The following is a 20922-nucleotide window of genomic DNA, read 5'->3' as shown; positions in this document are numbered from 1 at the left end:
GATTCTAAAGCATCCAGGACAACCTAATAGAAGGGGTGGGGGCTGTGCATGGCCTCTCCAAAAGCCATCAGTCAGCCATTTCCAATTTCGCTGTTAATCCCCCTGCTTATCTTTTGTTCTGTTTATTTACTGTAGCAGGCGAAAATAAAATCCCATTCACTGGAATACAGGAGCCAGGAGCAGCCTCTGTTACAGCCTAAACAGGTACGGTAATACCAACAGAGTTCTGAGACCTTGCTTGGAGCTCACCCCACCTCAAATGAGAATGCTAGCCAGATCTGCGGAGCCAAACAAATCGGAGGAAGCCAATGACAGGCCAGACAGAGTCGGGACACTCTAGGTCAGAAATGATCTTTTGAGAAGGGAGAGCCCTCCAGGGGTTCCTGGAGACTTGTGTGTGAAGGCCAAGGCCTGCATGAGTTCAGGGTAGATTCACAGTTCTGGACTGTGGCAGAGAAAGGGTCCCTATAAAGAGGGTTTCCTGTCAGTTTCCAGGAAATGTGTTTGCTGAGTGAGTGTCCCAGACCCCTGATTGTATAGTACCTGTGGGTCATGTGAGTTTGTTTCAGTGAGGCCTGAAGGATCTTTGTAAGGCTGAAAGGAAACAAACCTGTAGACATGAAACACAAACAGTTAATCTCCCCCTCTTTCCCCACCCCCACGCTGGTGGCAGTAACCATCTGTCTGAATGGGAGCAGCAAAGAACACATTCACTAATGTGCCTTGGCTGATGCTGTATCTCTGCACGTTATTGAAGTGATTCTTTTGTGGATATATTTAATTTCTTACCTCCCTCTTCTTGTTTCAGGACATACTGGGGATTCTTCCAGTGGGCAGCCCTTTGACTTCCAGCATCTCTTCCAGTATCACCTCCAGTCTGGCAGCAACACCACCAAGCCCTGCTGGCACCAGCAGCATCCCAGGCATGAACGCCAATGCCCTTCCTTTCTACCCTACCAGTGACACAGTGGAGTCTGTTATAGGTAACACTGCTTGTTTATTTACACAGAGCGGGGCTCTCAGGAGGGGCTCTTCAGGCATGAGAATTGGAATAACATCTTGCAGCCGTGAGGCTGAGGGATGTTACAGTGTGCTCTAGTTTCTTATCCCATACTTCCCTGGTAGTGTTGGTACCTCCCTGCGATTCTAGGGTTTCTATGACTATGGCTCAGCAGATCTTTTCTGCAGATCATTATGGATGACATTCACCCCTGCACAGAGGATCAGCACCAGGGCTATGCACTCCTTACGTGCAACTTGGGCCTTCAAAATAGTGCTTAAGTGAGGTTTGATGGTGCTTAGCTCATAAGCTTGCCCTCTGCACTGGGGTGTTTTTCTCTCTATATGAATAACATCTGTTCCTGAGAGAGTGCGTGGGTTTGTCAGACTTGGAGTATACACAATGTAGAGCAGAAAATCAGTGACAGTCTCCACAGCTACAACTTCTTTATTTTCCCTTTGCGGATTTTAACAGGAGGGGCTGGTCAGCTGTATGCTGATCTCACCCTATCCAGAGGTCCAAGTGTAGGACAAAGTCCCTAGAAGAGTAGAGCAAGGGGCTCCCATAGTGGAGTCACTGCTGTTCTGTCAGTCAGATTCTTTGAATCCTCTTTCATGAGCCAGCGTTTCTGATGTAAATTAATTACAACAATAAAAGCAGTCAATACAAATGAACAGGCCCGGGGTTGAGGGGGATGACACATATGTATATGTATGTACATAAGTATGTGTATATCTGTAGGTCTGTGATGAGGTATATTTTAAAGAAATGGTTAGATATAGCATTGGGCAGGCACTGTGTAAGCTTTCTTCACCTTATACTGTCTTTGTACCTCAGACCTGATTTGCAATCTGCCTGCTGCTGCTAGTCCATTTCTAGGCCTCTCCTCAGTACATTGGTGACATAGCACTAGCCATAACCAGGCAGAACATAGGTAGGTGTTGTCACATAGCATGGACAGAACCAGAACATCTCTGTGGGGGAGATCTGTGAGGATGGCTATTATGCCAGATTTGTCTATCTGTTTTCATGGAACTGTTGGGAACGAGCTGATATAAAATCTTGGGGAATTGGGTCAGGCAACGGAAACCAATATGAAAAACTGCCTGTTACACTCACAACGAATCATTTAATAGCAACTGCATAGGATCGAGAGAAGGGCTGAGTACACTGTCCAGTAGACAGCAATGGCTGATGCAGTATGTAGGCTCTTTGGGCCACACTATCTCTTGAAGTTGTTGGTCCTTTGTAACATAATTGGTACCTCTGTGTCCGGCAGAATCTGCCTTGGATGACCTGGACCTGAACGAATTCGGAGTGGCTGCCCTGGAGAAGACATTTGACAGCAGCACGGTGCCCCACACGAGTGGCATCATGATAGGTACATGAAAGCAACAGAGCTTTCTGTGATCGTCTGCCAAGCAGTGTTGCCAGATCAGCTAGGCTAAACCAGCCCACAAAGTTCTAAAACCAGCCTCAAAAAAGATTTATTGGTTGGAAGCAACAGTTGTAACTAACTCAGGCAACCAGTGAGAGTCCTGAGAGCAAAAGATCATTCTCCATGGCTAGCAGAGATGAGTTCTTGCCAGTGTCCCAGGAATGTTTCTGAGATGAGCATGTTTTGTTTGTCTTGGTCTGTAAACACCGACCATCTAAAATATGTCTGGTAGCTATAAAAACAGCTGAAAATATAGCAACCCACATCTCCTGAGGAAAATTCCAGGAAAAGTCACAGGGAACCCAGTGACCTGGCAATACTGTTCTACTGTCACAGGATCATCTGATAGTGTATGGCCTTATATCAAAGCATACAATGTATGTCTCATCTTCTGTATGTGACATTTGAACCGAGGTCCATTTTGCCTGTCTCTAGTGGCTTGAAAGTTATAGATCTCAGGACTCTTTGCAGAGAGCGTTGGTGACTAGCTGCCACCATTCCCATACTCAGTGAAACAGGTTCTTCTGAATGACCTAATGCTCGCTCCATAATGGCTATTATTTGCCTATGCAGCTACTGCTCAGAATCTTACCTGAGAAACCAAACTCCATTCCGTGGACGATATTAGATCCGATCCCCCTCAAAGGATCAACATACTGATTCAACATCCAGATTCTGTGTGCTCTGAGTGCCCCATTCCTGCCACAGCTCAGCCTTGTTGGCCTAGAGAGACAAGAAGCATAAAATAGAGAAAGTGTGATCTTTCTGTCACTTCCTTTGGGTCTGGGTGTTAACCATTGCCTTTTAAGCTGGGATATATCAGTACAAAATGGAAGGGAATGGGGAGAAAACTCTTTGGAGTTATCTGTGCAGTAGGAGGAGACTGCTCTCTGATGTAGTGGAGCTCGACTCTGTTACCACTGGATGCAAGCTTTCAAGTACAGCTGAAGCCAGTTGCTCATTTTAGATTGACCAAGTGGTGATGTGATACTCTTCCTGGTGACTGCCGGAAGTTTTATTGGTATTAAAAAAAGGAAGAGCAAATTTTGCAAGTGAATCTTCATTCCAAAGCTGCTCACTTGATATCTAAAACAAATGGTCTTCTGTAGGCTGGCAGGGACTGTGCACTCTGCAGGGGAAGTGCATTTAGGGTCTGGAGAGAGTGCCTCTCTCTGCTTTGGCCAGTTGACCAGCAGTCTTGGTGTACTCTGAAGGGGGTCACATCTGGTCCTACTTGGCCAGAAGGATGCTGGCCGCAGTGCCCCTTCTGAAGGTTGAGAGCTGTGTAATGTAGAAGGGAAATAATGGGAATTCCTAGGGCTCCCTTTTTTGATAAGGAGAGGGAAGCTAACATCTGCTGTTCTAAACTCCTGTGCTGTGCTCTGGCCCATACTTCATGATCATACATTCCCATCCTCTTTGTGTGTTCTTTGTCCAGGTGGGAGTTTGCTGCAAAGTTCTGCTCCTGTAAATATCCCTGGGTCCCTTGGAAGTTCTGCCTCTTTTCACTCTGCCTCTCCTTCTCCACCGGTCAGCCTATCATCGCATTTCCTCCATCAGCCCCAGGGACACTTAAGCCAATCAGAAAACACATTCTTGGGGACATCAGCTTCTCATGGATCATTAGGTAAATGCACAGTGTGTGTGTTACATGTACATACGTGTCTATACCATGTAAGTATTTTCTTTTAAGTTAACTTTAATTTGAATGTCTTATTTCTGTGTTGCCATTTATGCCTCTCCTTCCCATAATAACAACAATACTGCAGGCTGCTTTACCAACATGTAATTAATGAATCTTCACAGCACTTCTGTGTTAGAGGGAGCAAATATCCCCATTCTACAGATAGAGAAATGGAAGAAGAAAGATTAAATGACTTGCCCAAGTTCACATAGCGCTAATGATGACTTGCTGAGGTGAGAACTTGGGAGTTCCTGGCTCCCCACCTTGTGCTCAAACAAATAGACTGCATCTCTTTCTGCTCAGAGCTTAGGGCGAGTGATTATAGCTTAAATCCTCAGTGCAACAGAGCTGAGGTGGAGAAGGGAAGATGGTTTTAGGCCATCTTCAGTTCTTGGGAACAAACGGGGGCAGGACTGGCCCTTGGAGTAATTAAGAGCATCCTCAAGCATACTGTAGAATTTAAGAACATAAGAAGGGCCCTACTGGGTCAGACCAAAGATCCATCCAGCCCAGTATCCTGTCTACAGACGGTGGCCAATGCCAGGTGCCCCAGAGGGAGTGAACCTAACAGATAATGATCAAGTGATCTCTCTCCTGCCATCCATCACCAGCCTCTGACAAACAGAGACTACGGACACCATTCCTTACCCATCCTGGCTAATAGCCATTGATGGACTTAACCTCCATGAATTTATCCAGTTCTCTTTTAAAACCCTGTTATAGTTCTAGCCTTTACAACCTCCTCAGGCAAGGAGTTCCACAAGTTGACTATGCGCTGTGTGAAGAACAACTTCCTTTTACTTGTTTTAAACCTGCTGCCCATTTATATGCCCAGCTGCAGTTCCCTTCATATTGCCATTCTATAACCTGGGCTCAGCAGAGTGCAGCAGTGCTCCAGCCACAATCCCTTCCATCCCCACCTCCACTCCCCAAGGGGGGCCCAGGGCCACCCAGAGGATTCCAGGGGCCTAGGGTCTTTGGCGGCGGGGGGCCCCTGCTTCGGCGGTAATTCGGCGGCGGAGGGGCATTACATTCCGGGACCCACCGCCGAAGTGCCCCAAAGACCTGCGGTGGGGGCCCGTCGCCGCTGAATTGCCACCGAAGCGGGACCCGCCGCCAAAGTGCAGCCGGGTCTTCGGCGGTAATTCGGCGGTGGGGGGTCCCCGCCGCGGGTCTTTGGGGCACTTCGGCGGCGGGTCCTGGAACGGAAGGGCCCCCCGCTGCCGAATTACCGCTGAAGACCCGGCTGTATTTCAGCTGTGGGTCCCGCTTCCACAATAATTGGCCGGCAGGGGGTCCTTCCGCCCTGGAGCAGAAGGATCCCCTGCCGGCGAAGATCGGGAGCGGAAGAAGCTCCAGGGGCCTGGGCCACGCAAGAGTTTTCCGGGGCCTCCGGAGCGAGTGAAGGACCCTGCCCCAGGGGCCCCGAAAAACTCTCGTGGGGGCCCCTGCGGGACCCGGGGCCTAGGGAAAATTGCCCCTCTTGCCCCCCCCGGGCAGCCCTGGGTGGGCCCCCTACACTGAGGACTGTGAGCGGCACAACACAGGCAGAATGGGGGAGCAGGATCTCTTAAGAACCCACAGATATTTCAAGAAATCAAATCATTTGATTGGCTGAATGTTACAGTGACTCTTTTGTTATCAATGTGTCAGACAGCAACAACAGACAACAGGGCTTCCTTTAGACGATAGTGAGATGCACTTATCAAACTTGGGAGATTTTTTAATTTTCAGTGCTAAATCTCAGTAAAGTAGCTAAATACTTTGCTAATCTGTTGCTTCATGCATCTAACAACGCTATGTCTCATGTCTTGCAATCACATTCTTTGCTTGTTCAGAACAAGCCTTTTTGGTCTTGCTTGAATGGCTTATACAATGACATTAATGAGAAAAGACCTATCAGAAGGCAATGGTGTTTAATTACAGCTGGTTTTTATCATGGGAAAAGGCACAATTTCAGTAAGAAAAGGGAAACGTAACAGGAAACATTATTTTAATAAAGCTATACTTCTTATTTCAGCAGAAATGTGTTAAATAGCTTGTATGCATATAACCACACAGAGTGCACCATACAGAGTGCAGAATCCAATAAATAGAATGAAATTGCAAAATGCATTTAGTGATCTGAATGTTTTTTTAAAGCAAAATACACAATAGAGGAGTGGAGATAATTTGAATCTTTTCAGCTTTTGATAAGGTTTTCTAACGTAGTAACTTACCGGTTTAGAATGTAGGACTTGTCTATACAGCTCACTGAATGCAGCAGAGCTAGAATTCCTAGTGTGAATAGTTATTGTTTGTATGTTTTTATTATTTGTATTGCTGTAGTGCCTAGGAGCCCTAGTCATGGACCCAGAGCGCTAGCTGCTATACAAACACAGGGAGCTCACAGTCCAAGACAAGAGACAACAGATGGAGCCAGACAGGCAGGGGAGTACAAGGGAACAATGAGACTTCATGGTCAGCATGATAGGCTGTGGTATCAGTACACCAGCAACCTAATCATTGCCAAACTCCCTTTCAAGAAATCTAGAACAGCAATAAAAATAAAACATTAAACTTCTGTAGGGCTCCCTTTCCCCCACTGTCAATCCTTTTGTTTTACCAGCAGGAGGGCAAAATGGATGGACATTCCCTCCTTTGAGGCAGGAGATGAGAGCTGTGGGAAGCCAGGGACAGTTTTTGAACCAGCATAACTATGTCGGTTGTGGGATTTTATTTATTTATTTATTTTTACAAAATAATTATACCACCTTTAGTGTGGATGCAGTTATACTGCTGTAAAAGTGCCTGACACCAGTATAGTTTATTCTCCTTCCCATACAGGAATAAGCTATACCAGTTTAAGGCACCTTTCCACTAGGGTGTTGTGTTACTTTTATAATTTAGTTAACGTGGTACGACATTCTAGAGTAGACAAGCCCTGAAAGAAGCAGTAGAGACCCCAAACTAACCAGTTTCTGCCACTGGGTTTGAGATGCCCAGCAAGGGTAACCAGCGTCTTGGTTCTTGAGTGCTACTTCTGACTGAGATGCTCTCTGCATCTGGTCTGTATGCGCTGGTTTAACTTAAATTGGGTCTTCAAATTAGTTGGAGTTAAACTGGTGCAAACCCCTGTGTGGACACTTACATTGATTTAAACCTCACATATCAATTCTGCTCAATGTAGTGAGAAACTGAATTAAGCTAAATCTATATAAGCCAGGTTTAAATTGATTTAAGAGTGTCCACACAGGGACTTGCAACTATATCACTTTTAAACAACCCTTTCATTAAACGAGTGCAAGCTGGTGAGCAGACGAGGCCTGAGTACCCAGCACTCTCTGCTGTGTGTACACCAGTCATCCCTCAGCTTCTTGTTGATTCTGCCCTGGATGAGGGCTACAGAGGTAAATTCTGAGTAAAAACAGAATTTTTTATTGGCAAGACACAGCTCCTGGATTCCATGACCAATGTGTGACCTTGTTGATCATATATTTCCTTCCACTGTGTCACTCAAGGCCCTGAGTCCTACTGTGAGAGGGGAAATGGGTTTGAATATGCTAGGCTAGGAAAGTGGCTATAGCTAGATCACTACCCTCTTAGTGCTTGAAGATGGCATGTGTGGCACTGATTTGCTTACTGTGGAAACCGAAGTCACACCTGGCTTTGTCTGCACAGGCAAACAAAGTGGGTGTTTGCAGTCAAGATAGCGCAGCGGTTCTCAAACTGTGGGTCGAGATGCCCAATGACCCCATTTTAATGGGGTCACCAGGGTTGGCATTAGACTTACTGGAACCCGGGGCCCAAGTCCGAGCCCCACCATCAGGGCCCAAGCCCCACCACCCGGGGCCCAAGCCCGAACCTGATAGCTTCAGCCGTGGGTGGCGGAGCTCAGGCTTCAGCTTCAGCCCTGGGTGGCGGGGCTGAGGTTACAGGCCCCCCAGCCAGGGCTGAAGGCCCAGGGCAGTGGGGCTCGAGCAAGCTCAGGCTTCAGTTCCCCCCTCTGAGGGTCGTGTAGTAGTTTTTCTTGTCAGAAGGGGGTCGTGGTGCAATGAAGTTTGAGAACTGCTGAGCTAGCATAAGGCTAACTAGGCTACTGCATGACAAGCTGAAATGATCTTGGGGAAGTTAAACTGTCTGTCACAGGTGTAAACGGGGGGATTTCAGTTGGGGTAAGCTAACTTGATTGAAAACTGCCCTTTAGAGCCTGTGTAGACAGACCCACATTCTAGGGGAGCTTCTTTCTGGCAGCAGGAGACGTCAGTTCCCAAACTACACACTCAGCTACCTAAAAGTGTGAGACCTTCAGTATGTGAGCATTGCTGTCTCCAAATGGATGACTATGTCCTGAAGGAGTGAACTGGTTCCTAAAACAATCCTCTGCCTCCTAAACCTTCACTGTGAGCCCCGAATTTCACAGGGGCAGGGAACAAGTGGGGAAACCTCCGACACCTGTGACATAACCCTCTCTGTCTCCTCGTGAAACAGGTTTAAATGGGATGAACAGCAGCATATGGGAGCACTTTGCTTCTGGGAGTTTTTCGCCCAGTACCTCACCTGCGTTTCTGTCAGGTCCAGGTGCTGCTGAGCTAACGAGACTGCGACAAGAACTAGATGAAGCCAACAGCACAATTAAGCAGTGGGAGGAGTCCTGGAAACAAGCCAAACAGGTACGGTGCAATTTGCGGGGGATGTGGCAATGGGATGTCAAAGCATAGCCAAAGAGGGTTTTCAAAAATAGAGATGATGCAAGGTGGTGTAATTCAGACCCTCTTAAGCCAGAATCCCTCAGACCTCTTTACATCCACTTACCAATGAGTAAGGGAATGAGAGCTGGTGTACTTCATGTGCTTAGAAACTGGAATGGTTTAAGGCCTTGTCTACACACTAAAGTCGCACCAGTTTAACGAAAGGTGCCATCTTAAACCGATTTAGTTAAAGTGGCACAAAAGACTGTGTAGACACTTTCGTATTTCAATTTAAAGCAAGTTTATTTCATTTTAGTATAGTCAAATAGGAATCCGCTTAAGCTAAACTGAAAGCAGTCACTTTTTAACTGAAATAAGAACCTCCATACAGAGGCTTACAGCAGTTTAATGAAATTGGTGTAAAATCACATCTTAATTAAACCAGTGTAACTCTCCCATGTAGCCAAGGCCTTAGTTACTGCAGAGAGTAGCAGTGATTTAACTTGCACTTTCTTACATCCTTCTGTTAGCCACTTTTTTTTTGTTACACCTCTCCTTTGGTCTCTTGGCATTCAAGTTATGCCAGTGCACACACCACCTCGGAATCTGGCCCACTGACTTTAAGGGGGTGTAAATTTTATGTTGGTAAATTGGTGTGAATATAAATAGGTAGATAAGTAAAAGGGAGTCTCAGCTGGTCTCGGATGCTGGCAGAGGGTTTATGCTGACTCTCTCTTTTTGCTTGGACTTGCAGGCATGTGATGCTTGGAAGAAGGAAGCAGAGGAAGCGAATGATCGTGCCAGCACAGCCAACATGGAATGCGAGCTGGCCCGGGAGCAGAGGGAAGCCCTGGAGCTGCAAGTGAAGAAACTCCAGGAGGAGCTGGAGAGGATCCATGCTGGCCAGGACCCCCAGCTCCTGCGCTCATTCTCTGATTTAGAGACCCTCTCACTCTCTACACTGTACACCCTACAGAAACAGCTGCGCGCCAACCTGGAGAGAGTCGACAAGGTGAGCATGAGGGACCTTGGGGTGGGAGCATTTCGCTTACCTCTTACTTTCCAACTGGTCTGTAGAGATCTAAGGCCTCGTCTATCCAGCCAAAACAGACGCCTGAGTGAATATAGTCAAACTGAGTTATAACCAGATTAAACAAATGCTGTAGCTGTGGTCTCTACAGCTACAGAGACCATGGCTATAGCTAGAGTACAATTTTAAATCTAAGTAGGTCAGGGAATAGAACCTAAAAGTATCCAGGAACCCAGATCTCAATACTCCAGCCTGTGCTGCCTCACTTTCACTGCACAAAACTGATGTGAATATACTCCACTGTGTGCAGGTTTGTGATGATTATGTTTTGGTTTGTCCTCTCTTGCAGGCAGTATTTCAGATGCAGTCAATGAAATGTCTTAAGTGTCAGGAGGAGAACCGGGTGGTGTTACAGTGCCAACATGCCGTGCTGTGTGAAATGTGTGCTGAGGAGGGCGAATGCCCCATCTGCCATCCCAACAGGCCACACACTCTCCAATCGTGACCCTTCAAGGACACTTGGTTTCTCATATCACATAGAACTTTTTAACTTTATATATATATATATATACATATACATATATATATATATAAAAACAAAAATTAGTTGCAGAGCACTTTTTAATATTTTACATCCCCCATCTAAACTGCCCCTCTCCCACTCCCCACTAATTCTAACCGTTTAGGAACTTTGAGAGCTGTTTTTAATACAGCGCAAAGGGCCATTTGCGAAGAGTCTGTGTTTTTCCTCTTTTCTATTTAGAATATAACAAATTTTTGACTATTTTGGGGGGGTTGGAGCTGGGGACAGGGGCCTCCAGGTGCTTTCCAGAGTGAGGGTTGGACTCATGGCAGAGGAAGGAGATGAATTCCCATTGCTCAATCATGCCTTCAAACCTTCACTCTTTTACTGGCCCAGCTTGTTAAAGCCATTCCCACTGACAGAAGCCCTGCTGGGTGTCTGCTGGGTTAGAGCTTTGCTCACTCAGATGCTTGCTGATCTCTGAATACACAAGAACTTTGCCTGTCCATTTGAACAACAAAGTTCACTTTTTAGAAGGTTTTTTTACACAATTTGTATATTTGTAAGAAAACAAGAAAAGGGAAAAAATACTGAATTTAAAGCAACTCAGGCCAGGCCAGGCCAGTGGCTAGTGTACATTATAGGTATGTTTGGGGGTCCTGAGTTTGAGAGTCCTTAGAAATACTGCCCAGACCGCAAGGTAAGGCTAATCCATAGAAGGGAGGTGGAACCACAGGTGCTGTCTGTCCCCCTGGTGGCGTCTTGTCGAGATGTATTTCAGCTTCAGGTCGGATGGTAGTCTGGGGACTTGCTTCATAATTGCTGATGCATGTGGAAGAGATTCCAGTTGGTGAGTGAGAATGTCAGGTTGGGAGATGAGCTGTGAGGTGATGACCCTACTTGAACTGGCCAGATATTTCCTGTGTCACTGCCTCAAGGATAACAGGGTTCACAAAACTCTGTGCGTTCCATGATTTTCTGGTGGGTGAAGGTGAAGCCAGAGCTTCTCCTGGGTTCTGAGGCAGGGATCAGAACCCAGAAAGTTTGTAATTTTTCTCTGCCAGTGCATCTGATTAATATTTAGCACTTTTCAGTAATGAATTCTCAGATCTCTGTGAGGGGTTCTCCTTCCATGGGTAGAGCCGTTGCTGTGCCATGGTAAACTGAGGTATCCACACCAACCCACTTATTTCTGTGTCACTCTTGGGTTGTTCAGCCCAAACAGGCAGGCAGTTCGCAGGACAATGATAAATGCTCCGTCTGCTGTTCCCCAGCTGCACTCTTGCTACAGGTGCCACTAGTACTCTTGCTGTTGACACAGCATTATGCCAGTGGCAACAAAATAATTTCCATCATGGAGCAAATCACTGCACCATCTATTCCAGCCTTGAACAGTGGCCAATGCCAGAGGCTGCAGAGACAGGTGTAAGTTATTTCTTCCTGATCACAGCTGACCGCTTTATGCCCTGAAGCATGATATTTGATAACACTTGTGACTTTTAAACTTAGCTAGTGTAACTGCAGATACTATTCTTATTCACATACATAACACTGATTTGAAACTTTACTAAAGCTAGTTTGCTCAGTAATGTCCAGTGGCAGAGGATTCCACAGGGTAATTATACAGTTACTGGGACAAGATACCATGTCAGTTGAGAAAGGAAAAGAACTTTAATTTCAACTGGACATTGAAAATCCTCCAACCACCAACCATTGTGTACAAACATTCCTGGTGACTTGGTGGAGTTAGCAATAGTGTCTAACCTGCAGGTGTCTAACAGACAGCAGCCGGACCTGGGGAGTGTAACAAGAAAGATGTGGTGCCACCAAACTTGATCTCCTTCTGATAATGGGGACAGAAGGGAAAGGAGGTACTCGGGTCCCATGAACACACTTCCTTTTCCAAGACATTCCTTTTCCTTGTTGCAAGGAAAATTTTCCGGTGTCCTTGGGCTCTCTCTCAGTCTCCCACTTCCTGCTGTGCAGGTTCATCTCTTGGACATACAGCTTTCTGCAAAGTCTGGCTGGATCCTTCTAGGGGATCTGACCTGCTGTGAGCACCATGGATCTTTACCTCCCAGCACCATCAGCAGGGGAGCTCATGCTACTTTCTACTTGTTCACTTGGGCTGGCATTGCAATTTACTCCTAGGTTAGTATGGTGGGGAAGGAGAGAGGGGGGAACCTCCAGATTAGCCCTACACCAGCAACAAATGTTCAAGTTCATTGTTTCCCTCCAGGAAAAACAAAATGCCACTGGTCAGGACCCTGTCTAGTAGCTGAGCTTTTCTACAACCATTTCCTAAGGGTAAATTGACTTCTAATTTCAGGGGAGGCAATAACCTGCTGGGTTCCCAACCAACTGGCCAACCAGGTCATTAATTTGTTTGTATTCTCTTTCGCCGTACGGGGCAGGCAGGTTGTGGGGCACTGGGTCTCACAGCTCTAAACCGGCACTGCAAACAGGCTGATGTTAATGGGGCGAACTCCGCTCTCAGGTACAAATGCATGGCTCACAGTATGTGCATATCTGAGGCCTGAGTTTGACACTGTTTTATTATTACCCATTTGTGGCTCAACCCTGCAGTATCTGCAGCGGCAAAACTCCCATCAGAGTCTCTCTTTCTCTCTTAAGCATTTTTTAATGCACCTACTGTAGGCAGCCTCTAGACACTATAACCCACATTGAAAAGTATCTGTTCTGTCTGAAAGAACAGTAACCTCCGTGTCTGGGAGTTTTACCTGCATTAAAAGCTGCAGGATTGGGCCTCCAATCCTATCAGTGACTCCTGGTTCTGGGTGTTTTGGGCTAGTTTACCCACCTTCCCCAGCCTGGAAGTGCACCGGAAACCCCAGCAGCCCATGGTTGTTAATAGGAACAATTAAACTGTTACCAGAGACTTTCAAAGTATTTCGTATTTAATGCAAGGAAATAATTAGATTTGCTTCCATGATTCCATCCTTCCTCTGCAGGGAAAGGGTTAATATGCATTCCCAGATGATCTCTAAGTGCAGCTCTGTGTAGTTGTTTCTCCACCCCCTCCCCCCATTAACTTGTTTTTGGTAAAAATGCTTTTTTCCATGTGTATTTTATTGCAACTAGCATCAATTTTTTAATTCTTTTTTGTATGGAGCGATACTGCTGGGTGACTATTGTGGCTATGTTGTTTGGTTATAGCCTTTGAATGTCTGTGCCATGAGGTGGGGCTGGTCTCAAAGGCCTGCAAACCTGCCTCAGTTTGATCTTAAGGAAAGATCATTTGTTAAAATATATGAAAATTCTTTTTTAAAAACAAATGAAAAACCACAAAAAAAAGGGGGAAGGAAAAACCCAGTGAAAATGAAATTTACTAAACTGTTTTGGTAACTAATGGAAAAATAATAGGAAATAAACTCTTGAATCAGGTCTGTAATATTTATAAGCTCTGAAGCTGATCAGCCCACGTGGCTGCTGGATGGAAATTAGTTTGTAATGTTTGTTTTTGTTAACATTATGGTTTATTACTCTCCTTCCTTCCTTTCTGTAGGATTGTCCATTGTGACCCCATGCTCTTTGGACAAATCGGTTTGTCCAGAGAACTGGCTGCATTAATTGCAACTGATTCCCACAGCGGAAGTTCTGTGGATGTGTTCCCCTCTCCTCCCAAAGTGACATTGACCCATGATCAGCATACTCATGTCTGTCCCATTAGGATTTGGTAATTCCTCAGTAACGCAGAACTAGTTGGTCATGCTGCGGGGATCAGACTTTTCCCCATTGGCAGATTGCTTAGCCAAGTGGGGTCCAAGAGAAATTCCAACCTGGAGAACTACATCGTTTGCCTTCTGAGCAAAACACAGTTTCTCTGTATCCTGAAGGACCAAAGAATCCAAATTGGAAAGAATCTAAATCGTCCCCCTCCATGCCCTCAAATCCTGATTCTTCTGTGCCCCACACCAATCATAGCAGAACAGGTTGATTAGCACCAGGTGTGAAGTGTGACGCTCCTCCCCAACACAGTGTATTTTGACTCTCTCTTTGTACAAATACAGTGTCTTTTTCTCTCCTTCCTCTGGTCCTTCAACAAAGGCTTTTAAAATCTAGGTTTCTATGAATTTTTAATTGCTGCTCTTTCAAAACATGAACTATCTGAAATGTGAATGATTTCTTTTGCTCCAGATGGAACAGAGAAAGTGATCTTTGTGCATTTGACAAATAATGTCGGGGCCCTTTTCTTGCTAGAAATTAAAAATAAAATAAGAGTGAGTGGGGGGTGGGGGCAAAAAAAAGGGGCAAAGACTCTGACTCTCTCTAGCAGCTGTTGACTTGACATCACCTGAGCCAGGTGGTACTTGCATGGAGCCACTGTGCTGCTCTTAAAGCAACAGAACTCTGTGGTCAGCTTTTGTGTGTTATAAAAGGGGGCCTGCTGAAATATCGGTGCTAATGCATCCAGCCCCTCTAAGGTATTGTCACATGCTGTGTGTTTTGGAGCAGAAAAGTCCATAGTGTAATGAATGGAATAATTAAATCAGACCAAGGGGGCCCTTCTAAGGACTGAGTCACAGTAAAAGAAAAAAAGTCTTAGTCAAAGTGGACAATTTCCAGCCCTTCTGAATTAGCAGCACAGTTGGCTGATGCTAAATAGCTAGGGCATGTCTGGGAACACCCCCCATAGCTTCCACCCCTCCACACAGAATCCTTATTGGATAAGTAGCATTGGAAGCGTTCATTAGAAACGCTGCCCTCAGTGACTAATTCTGCCTGCTTGGCAGTTTCCTAGCCATGATTTGAGGGAAGGGAGTATTAATTGTGTTGTGAAACCACAGTATTCTTAAAGGTCAATAAACTTGTACTTTATTATGAAAAATATACAAGTCTGTCCACTTGAAACAGATGAATTAGAGCAACAATATTCTACATACATACATACCTATATATATATATATAAATGCTAGAAAATCTTCGTAGAGAATAGCTATGAGCCTGAGCATTTCTCCATGTTTGGGAGGTTACAGTGCATTTACATACCATGCTTAGCTCATCTCCTGACCATATGGACACCCAGCCAAACCCAAACTGTGGCAGAGAGGGGTATGTGGCATAGTAGTCAGGTGATACGGGGAAATGGCCCAACCAGGGAGCACATTTTATCTCCCCCCCCCCAAAGGGATTTCTGCAGCTGTTCTCATACAGAAGGGGTTTATACTTTTCATACATCTCCAAAGCTTAATCTGAGCCACTAGCAAGGGCTTGCACAGTTCAGACAATGAAGAGAATTTCTCACCATGTGAGGAAGAGTTTAACGCTAAATGGATTCAGTAATTCATTGGTGTTCCACTAGACACAGTTCATCCTCTTGTTCTCTCTTCCTCCTCCCAGAAGGCAGAATATTCTTACCAGTGTTTTCCTCCAAGATTATAATAATCCCTGGAACACTGCAAACTGAAAATAGATGTTACTGGTGTCAAGAAAAGTATTGCAAAAGTGAAGTATTCCTGCGAATTAGTGACTGTGGATCAAAGATATCTATGGGGCTTCCCCACTCTGTAGCTTCCGATGTTAAAATAAATGCGTTAAACAATACACACTACAGTAGATCTGGTGGCAGTTCTTGACCAATCTCTCTCTTGGCCTTCCTGGAGAAGGAGCATTGGGAAGGAGCGTCCCTCAGTCTGTGTAGGCGGTGGCAGAATGGTAATCTGTGCTGTGTACAATGTGTTGTTGATTCCATGTATAGACTGTGATTTCAGCTGTCGTTCTTTCTCGTATTCTGTAAATACGTGTTTTGGATGTCGGAAACCTGGTTTAGACTCTTTTTCTCGGCAGAGTGAATTTGCATGTGGGGCTGGAAGGAATGCAATCTGTGTCAGAGTTTCCAAGGGCAGGATGGATTTTCTAGAGGACAATAAATTTTTATTTTTTTGCTAATAAAAAAAAAAAACCCAAGCAGCTTGTGTGTGTATGTGCACACAGTGCACCTGGGCAGTGGGGTGAACTTTCCGTGCGCCTTGGCCCCACTCTTGGGAGTGAAAAAGTTCCTGAAATGAAGCCAATTACAGACACAGCTCATTAGGATACAGCGCTAAGAGAGGTTGGGCACCTCCCAGACAGCTCTGTAGCTCACATTCCTCCCCCAAAGAGTTTACAATCAAGATGTATCTATACGATAATATGTAACAGGGCTGAGACAGTCCCATCAATGGAATGACTGAGCCACATGAGACTCTTGGCAGGTGCCTCCAAACTAGCCAGGTTTGTGGGCTTGGCTGAGAGATCAGGTCTCAAACTCTTTCTTCAAGAGGAATGAGATGTAGGGTCCTGTCCTGATTTTATAGAGACAGTCCCGATATCTGGAGCATTGTCTTATATAGGCTCCTATTACCCCCCACTCCCTGTCCCGATTTTTCACACTTGCTCTCTGGTCACCCTAATGAAACGTAGCGCGGATGAAGAAGTTGTCCCATGATATAATCAGTAACAGTATCAAAGACAGTGTTAGAGCAGGATCCTGGGAGTGGGACCTTGGGTCTGTTCCCAAATTTGCCACTGACTTTCTGTGTAAAATAGCATTAAAAGCACGCTGAGATCCTTGAGTGACAGGCACTATATGGGTACCTTGGTGGTGTGGAAGATAGCAGCTGTCACAGAGAATGAAGATCTTTGGAAAATGCATTTTTAATACAGATGTCACTGGCCTTTGGATCAGGCCTTATGTGTGTTAGGAACTAGCTGGGGGCACTGCAGCATCTATCCTGGCTTTGTGTGGGGCTGGAGGGGCTCATGCAGGGTTCCCATCTCCACCATGGTGTGTCAGGGGTTGGAGTAGGCCCATGCAGCATTTCCATTCCCCCGCCCCCCGGTGCATTAGGGGCTGGAGTGTCTTGGGTAGCTTTCCCATACCCTCACCCAGACTCCACCTTTTTTATTATTCAAATGCCTCTTGTGTATTGAACTTTATCTTGCTGGAGCCATGCAAGAAAGCATCCCAGGACAAACGGCCTGAGCCCAGAGCCTGAGTTCCCTTCAGGGCACCACTGTCCCAGAGTTCAAGCTAAAGCAAGTCAAAGACGTAACATTAGCTCACAAGCAGGCCACTTGGATTGGGTGTGACTCTTGGAGCTGGCTCAGCACACCCTGAGCACTGGTGCTGCCCTGGATCTGGATTTCACTGCTGCTATAATGGGAGGGGCTGATCAAGATTTGCCAGAGTCACTCGTGGTTTTTGGTCCTCAACTTGAGACACCCTAAGAAGGCTGAAATTTTCAGGAAGCCCCAGGTTGTTTATTAAGATGCCTCTAATTTGCATCCAAAATTGTCTGTCATCTTGGGAAGGTCTGGCCTCTATTTCAATAGCCCACATTGCCCATGAAAGATCCCAGAGAGCTTCACTCACAAGACCCGTACGGCACCCTGAAAAGGCAGCCAGGTTGTCTCTGTTCTCTCTGCTGCTCTGCTGACACTAGTATCAGTCACCAGTGGTCAGTTCAGTAGCTACTCTCTCTAAGAGGCATCCAGTCACCATGTGGCCAACTGCTCCCTCATCCACCACAGCTACGCCGCAGCAATCATTAATAATATTGTTTAATTACACCTTGTGTTCATCACCTATGGCATGGGAGCTGTTACTAGATGAACCATTTGCAGGGGTTGGTAACAAGCCTGTCTGAGCAACAGGAAGGCCAAGAGACATCCATCACCATTTCCAGAGACCAATCTCTGGTGTCATCCCAGCTCCCAACATTTTCCCCCAAGCCTTCTGAGTCACCATGGCAAAGTCCTTGCCAAAGCCATGCTCCTAGCGAGAGCTAGAGGAGGACTAAAAGTAACACTGCATGGCCTCAGCTGTAGCTCCGGGGTGGTTCACCTCTCTCCTGGCCTGGAGCAGCTCCAAGGGCAACGTTATTTTAAAATGGTAATAAGTAGCTAAGGTTTTGCCACCTCTCAGCCACCAAATGTTGTTTGGTTCTGCACCTTGGGTGCCTCTCAGCAGCCCTGGCTCACTGTCAGGTTTCCAACAGGAAACTTGGCATGGGCTGGAGTAAGTCATTAAGCGGCCATAGCCGCCCGCTGAAATCTGGCCCCAGCCCTGAGCGATGCTGTGACTAGGGCGCTGTCAGGCACGGTCGCGCCTTGGCTGGCCCATGAACCCCTTACAGCAAGTGTCAGTGCAAAAGAGTCAGTGAGTGGCCTTTGCTCGTGCCCAGGGCGGGGAGCTGCCTGGACCTGGTAACAAACGGTGTGGTGACCTGTGGGGCTCATCGCTGCATGGAGCCAAATGTCTTTAGGGTCTGCTGACCTTGGCTGGAGCAAAGGCTACTGCACAGCTGTGTCATCAGCGGCCCTTGGGTCCTGGGCAATAGAAAAGGCACCGCATTTGACTTGGGCTATGGCCTGCTGAGCGGACGCCTCAGGGCGCTTTGCCTACAGGCAGCCATGGGCGCGGCCTCCCCTCCTCCAGAACACAAGCCCCAGCGACCAAAGCAGCCAGGGAGGCAATCCCCAAGAGGCAAGGGCTGCTTGGAGGCAGGGCCGGCTCCAGGCCCCAGCGCATGCTTGGGGCGGCACGGCGCGGGGGGCGCTCTGCCAGTTGCCGGGAGAGCGGCAGGCGGCGCCGGTGGCCCTCCCGCAGTCGTGCCTGGAGGGTCCGCTGGTCCCGCGGCCCCGATGGAGCATGCACAGGCACGCCTGCGGGAGGTCCCCCGGAGCCACGGGACCGGCGAGCAGCAGAGCGCCCCCCCCGCGGTGTGCCGCCGTGCTTGGGGCGGCGAAATGGCTAGAGCCGGCCCTGCTTGGAGGGCAAGTCACGCCATCACTGGGGTTGCCAACTTTAAACCCTGACAACCAAACACCCCCCCCCAGCCCTGCCCCTCCCGCAGCTCGTCATTTGAGGCCCCGCCTCTGCCCCACTGATCCCGTCTTGTCTCCCCCCACCCCCGCCCGCTGGCTCTGCACCCCTGTTCCTCCACACACACCCCCCACGGGACTCACCTGCAGAGCCAGGCTGGGAGGAGCTGATGCGGCGTGTGCTCAACTGGGACCGGGGGAGGGGGGGTGTCAGTCCCCAGAGCGAGGGACTGGGGGGGGCGGGGGCGGGTGGGAAAGAAGCCGGGGGGAGGGGAGAGAATTGGGGCACAGCGGGGGGGTAGGGTCGGAGCCAGTGGGGGGGGGTTTGAGGCACAGCAGGGTGGGGGGGCTGTGGGGGGGGGGGACGGAAGACCTCGGGGCACAGCGGAGTGAGGAGGGCTGGGCCCAGCCCTGGAGCTGGGGGGGGGGCGCTAATCGGGGTACCGCAGAACAGGGTTGGTGTCCGTCCCCGGAGCGAGGGACTGGGGGGGGAGGAATGGCCCCAGAGTGACGGGCCGGGGAAATGAGGGCACAGTTGGAGGAAGGGAAAAAAAATCACACTGGTTACAGTGCCCTCCCCGCGCCCCAGTAAGTGGGGGGGGGGCGGGGGGAACAACCGCTGCTGCTACCCCCCCCCCCCGCGTGGCAGAGGCCCGTTATTGCAGGGAACCGGACGGCCTTCTTGGACCAGACGGTCTGCGGCCAAACTGGACACCTGGGAGCCCTACCCGGGAGCGCTGGCACGAGCGGCTAAATTACAGGGCTGGGCGTGTGCCGGGCCAGCTCCGGGGCGGGCCGAGCACCGCTAAGTGCCTTGTGCTGCACCAGCTGCCGGACGCAGGCCGGCCTCTGCCGGGCCTCAAGCAGTGGCCCTGTGTTGGGTCAGCCCCACATGCGCTGCATTGGCAGCTGGGGCTGATACCGCTCCGCTTTACTGACCAGGCGCGAGGAAAGTGGTTTGAAACCAGCGCTGCTGCGCTGTGAGTTTTGTCAGCTGCTTTGGCACAGGGCCGGCTCCAGGCCCGGCACGCCGCGGGGGGGGCGCTCTGCCGGTGGCTGGGAGGGCGGCAGGCAGCTCCGGTGGAGCATCCGCAGACACGCCTGCGGCAGGTCCACCAGAGCCGCGGGACCAGCTGACCCCCCCATCCGCAGACACGCCTGCGGCAGGTCCACCAGAGCCGGGGGACCAGCTGACCCCCATCCGCAGAAACGCCTGCAGGAGGCCCATCGGAGCCGCAGGACTGGTGACCGGCAGAGCGGCCCCACCACCTCGGAATTGCTAGAGCCCGCCCTGCTTTGGCAGCAGTGGCTGGTTAAACCCCAGGGTTCATGGGGAGCGTTCGGGGGGGGGGGGCGGGGGGCAGCAGAGCCAAACTGGGGGTGTCTGTTACCGTAGAAACAACAAAAGCAAAGAGTCCTGTAGCACCTCCTAGACTAACAGACATTTTGGTGCATGAGCTTTCATGGGTGAAGACCCACTTCGTCCGCTAAGACAAAGTGGGTGTTCACCCAAGAAAGCTCATGCTCCAAAACACCTGTTAGGTGCCAAAAGACTCTTTTACAAGTCCAGACTACCCCTCTGATACAACAAGTGTGCACCAGAGCTGAGGCCTAAGTAATCTGCTCCCACTGTTGACCTGTGCCTGTGTTTCAGGGCATCTACATAGGTCCTGATGCAGTAGGCTCATAGGGGGAGAGGTGGATGCTGAGGGGAGTGTACAGGGAATGTTCTGTCCCTGCCCCACCCCACA

At 48.4% G+C, this 20922-nt stretch overlaps 1 protein-coding gene across 2 annotated transcripts in view; it reads left to right on the top strand.

Moving 5' to 3' along the window:
- Nucleotides 1–16126, top strand: part of UNK (unk zinc finger) — a 57032-nt gene extending 40906 nt beyond the window's left edge. For both annotated transcript variants that reach the window (XM_030534324.1, XM_030534325.1), the window contains exons 11-17: nucleotides 136–204; nucleotides 809–983; nucleotides 2280–2381; nucleotides 3877–4065; nucleotides 8593–8774; nucleotides 9547–9804; nucleotides 10172–16126. In XM_030534324.1, the coding sequence (XP_030390184.1) occupies nucleotides 136–204; nucleotides 809–983; nucleotides 2280–2381; nucleotides 3877–4065; nucleotides 8593–8774; nucleotides 9547–9804; nucleotides 10172–10327 (1131 nt within the window). In that variant the 3' untranslated portion in view covers nucleotides 10328–16126. The remainder of the gene's footprint in view (nucleotides 1–135; nucleotides 205–808; nucleotides 984–2279; nucleotides 2382–3876; nucleotides 4066–8592; nucleotides 8775–9546; nucleotides 9805–10171) is intronic.
- Nucleotides 16127–20922: the final 4796 nt, after the last annotated feature.

This window comes from Gopherus evgoodei, chromosome 15 (assembly GCF_007399415.2).
Source record: "Gopherus evgoodei ecotype Sinaloan lineage chromosome 15, rGopEvg1_v1.p, whole genome shotgun sequence".
Lineage (NCBI taxonomy): Eukaryota > Metazoa > Chordata > Testudines > Testudinidae > Gopherus > Gopherus evgoodei.
This window is presented reverse-complemented; position numbering and strand designations above follow the sequence as displayed.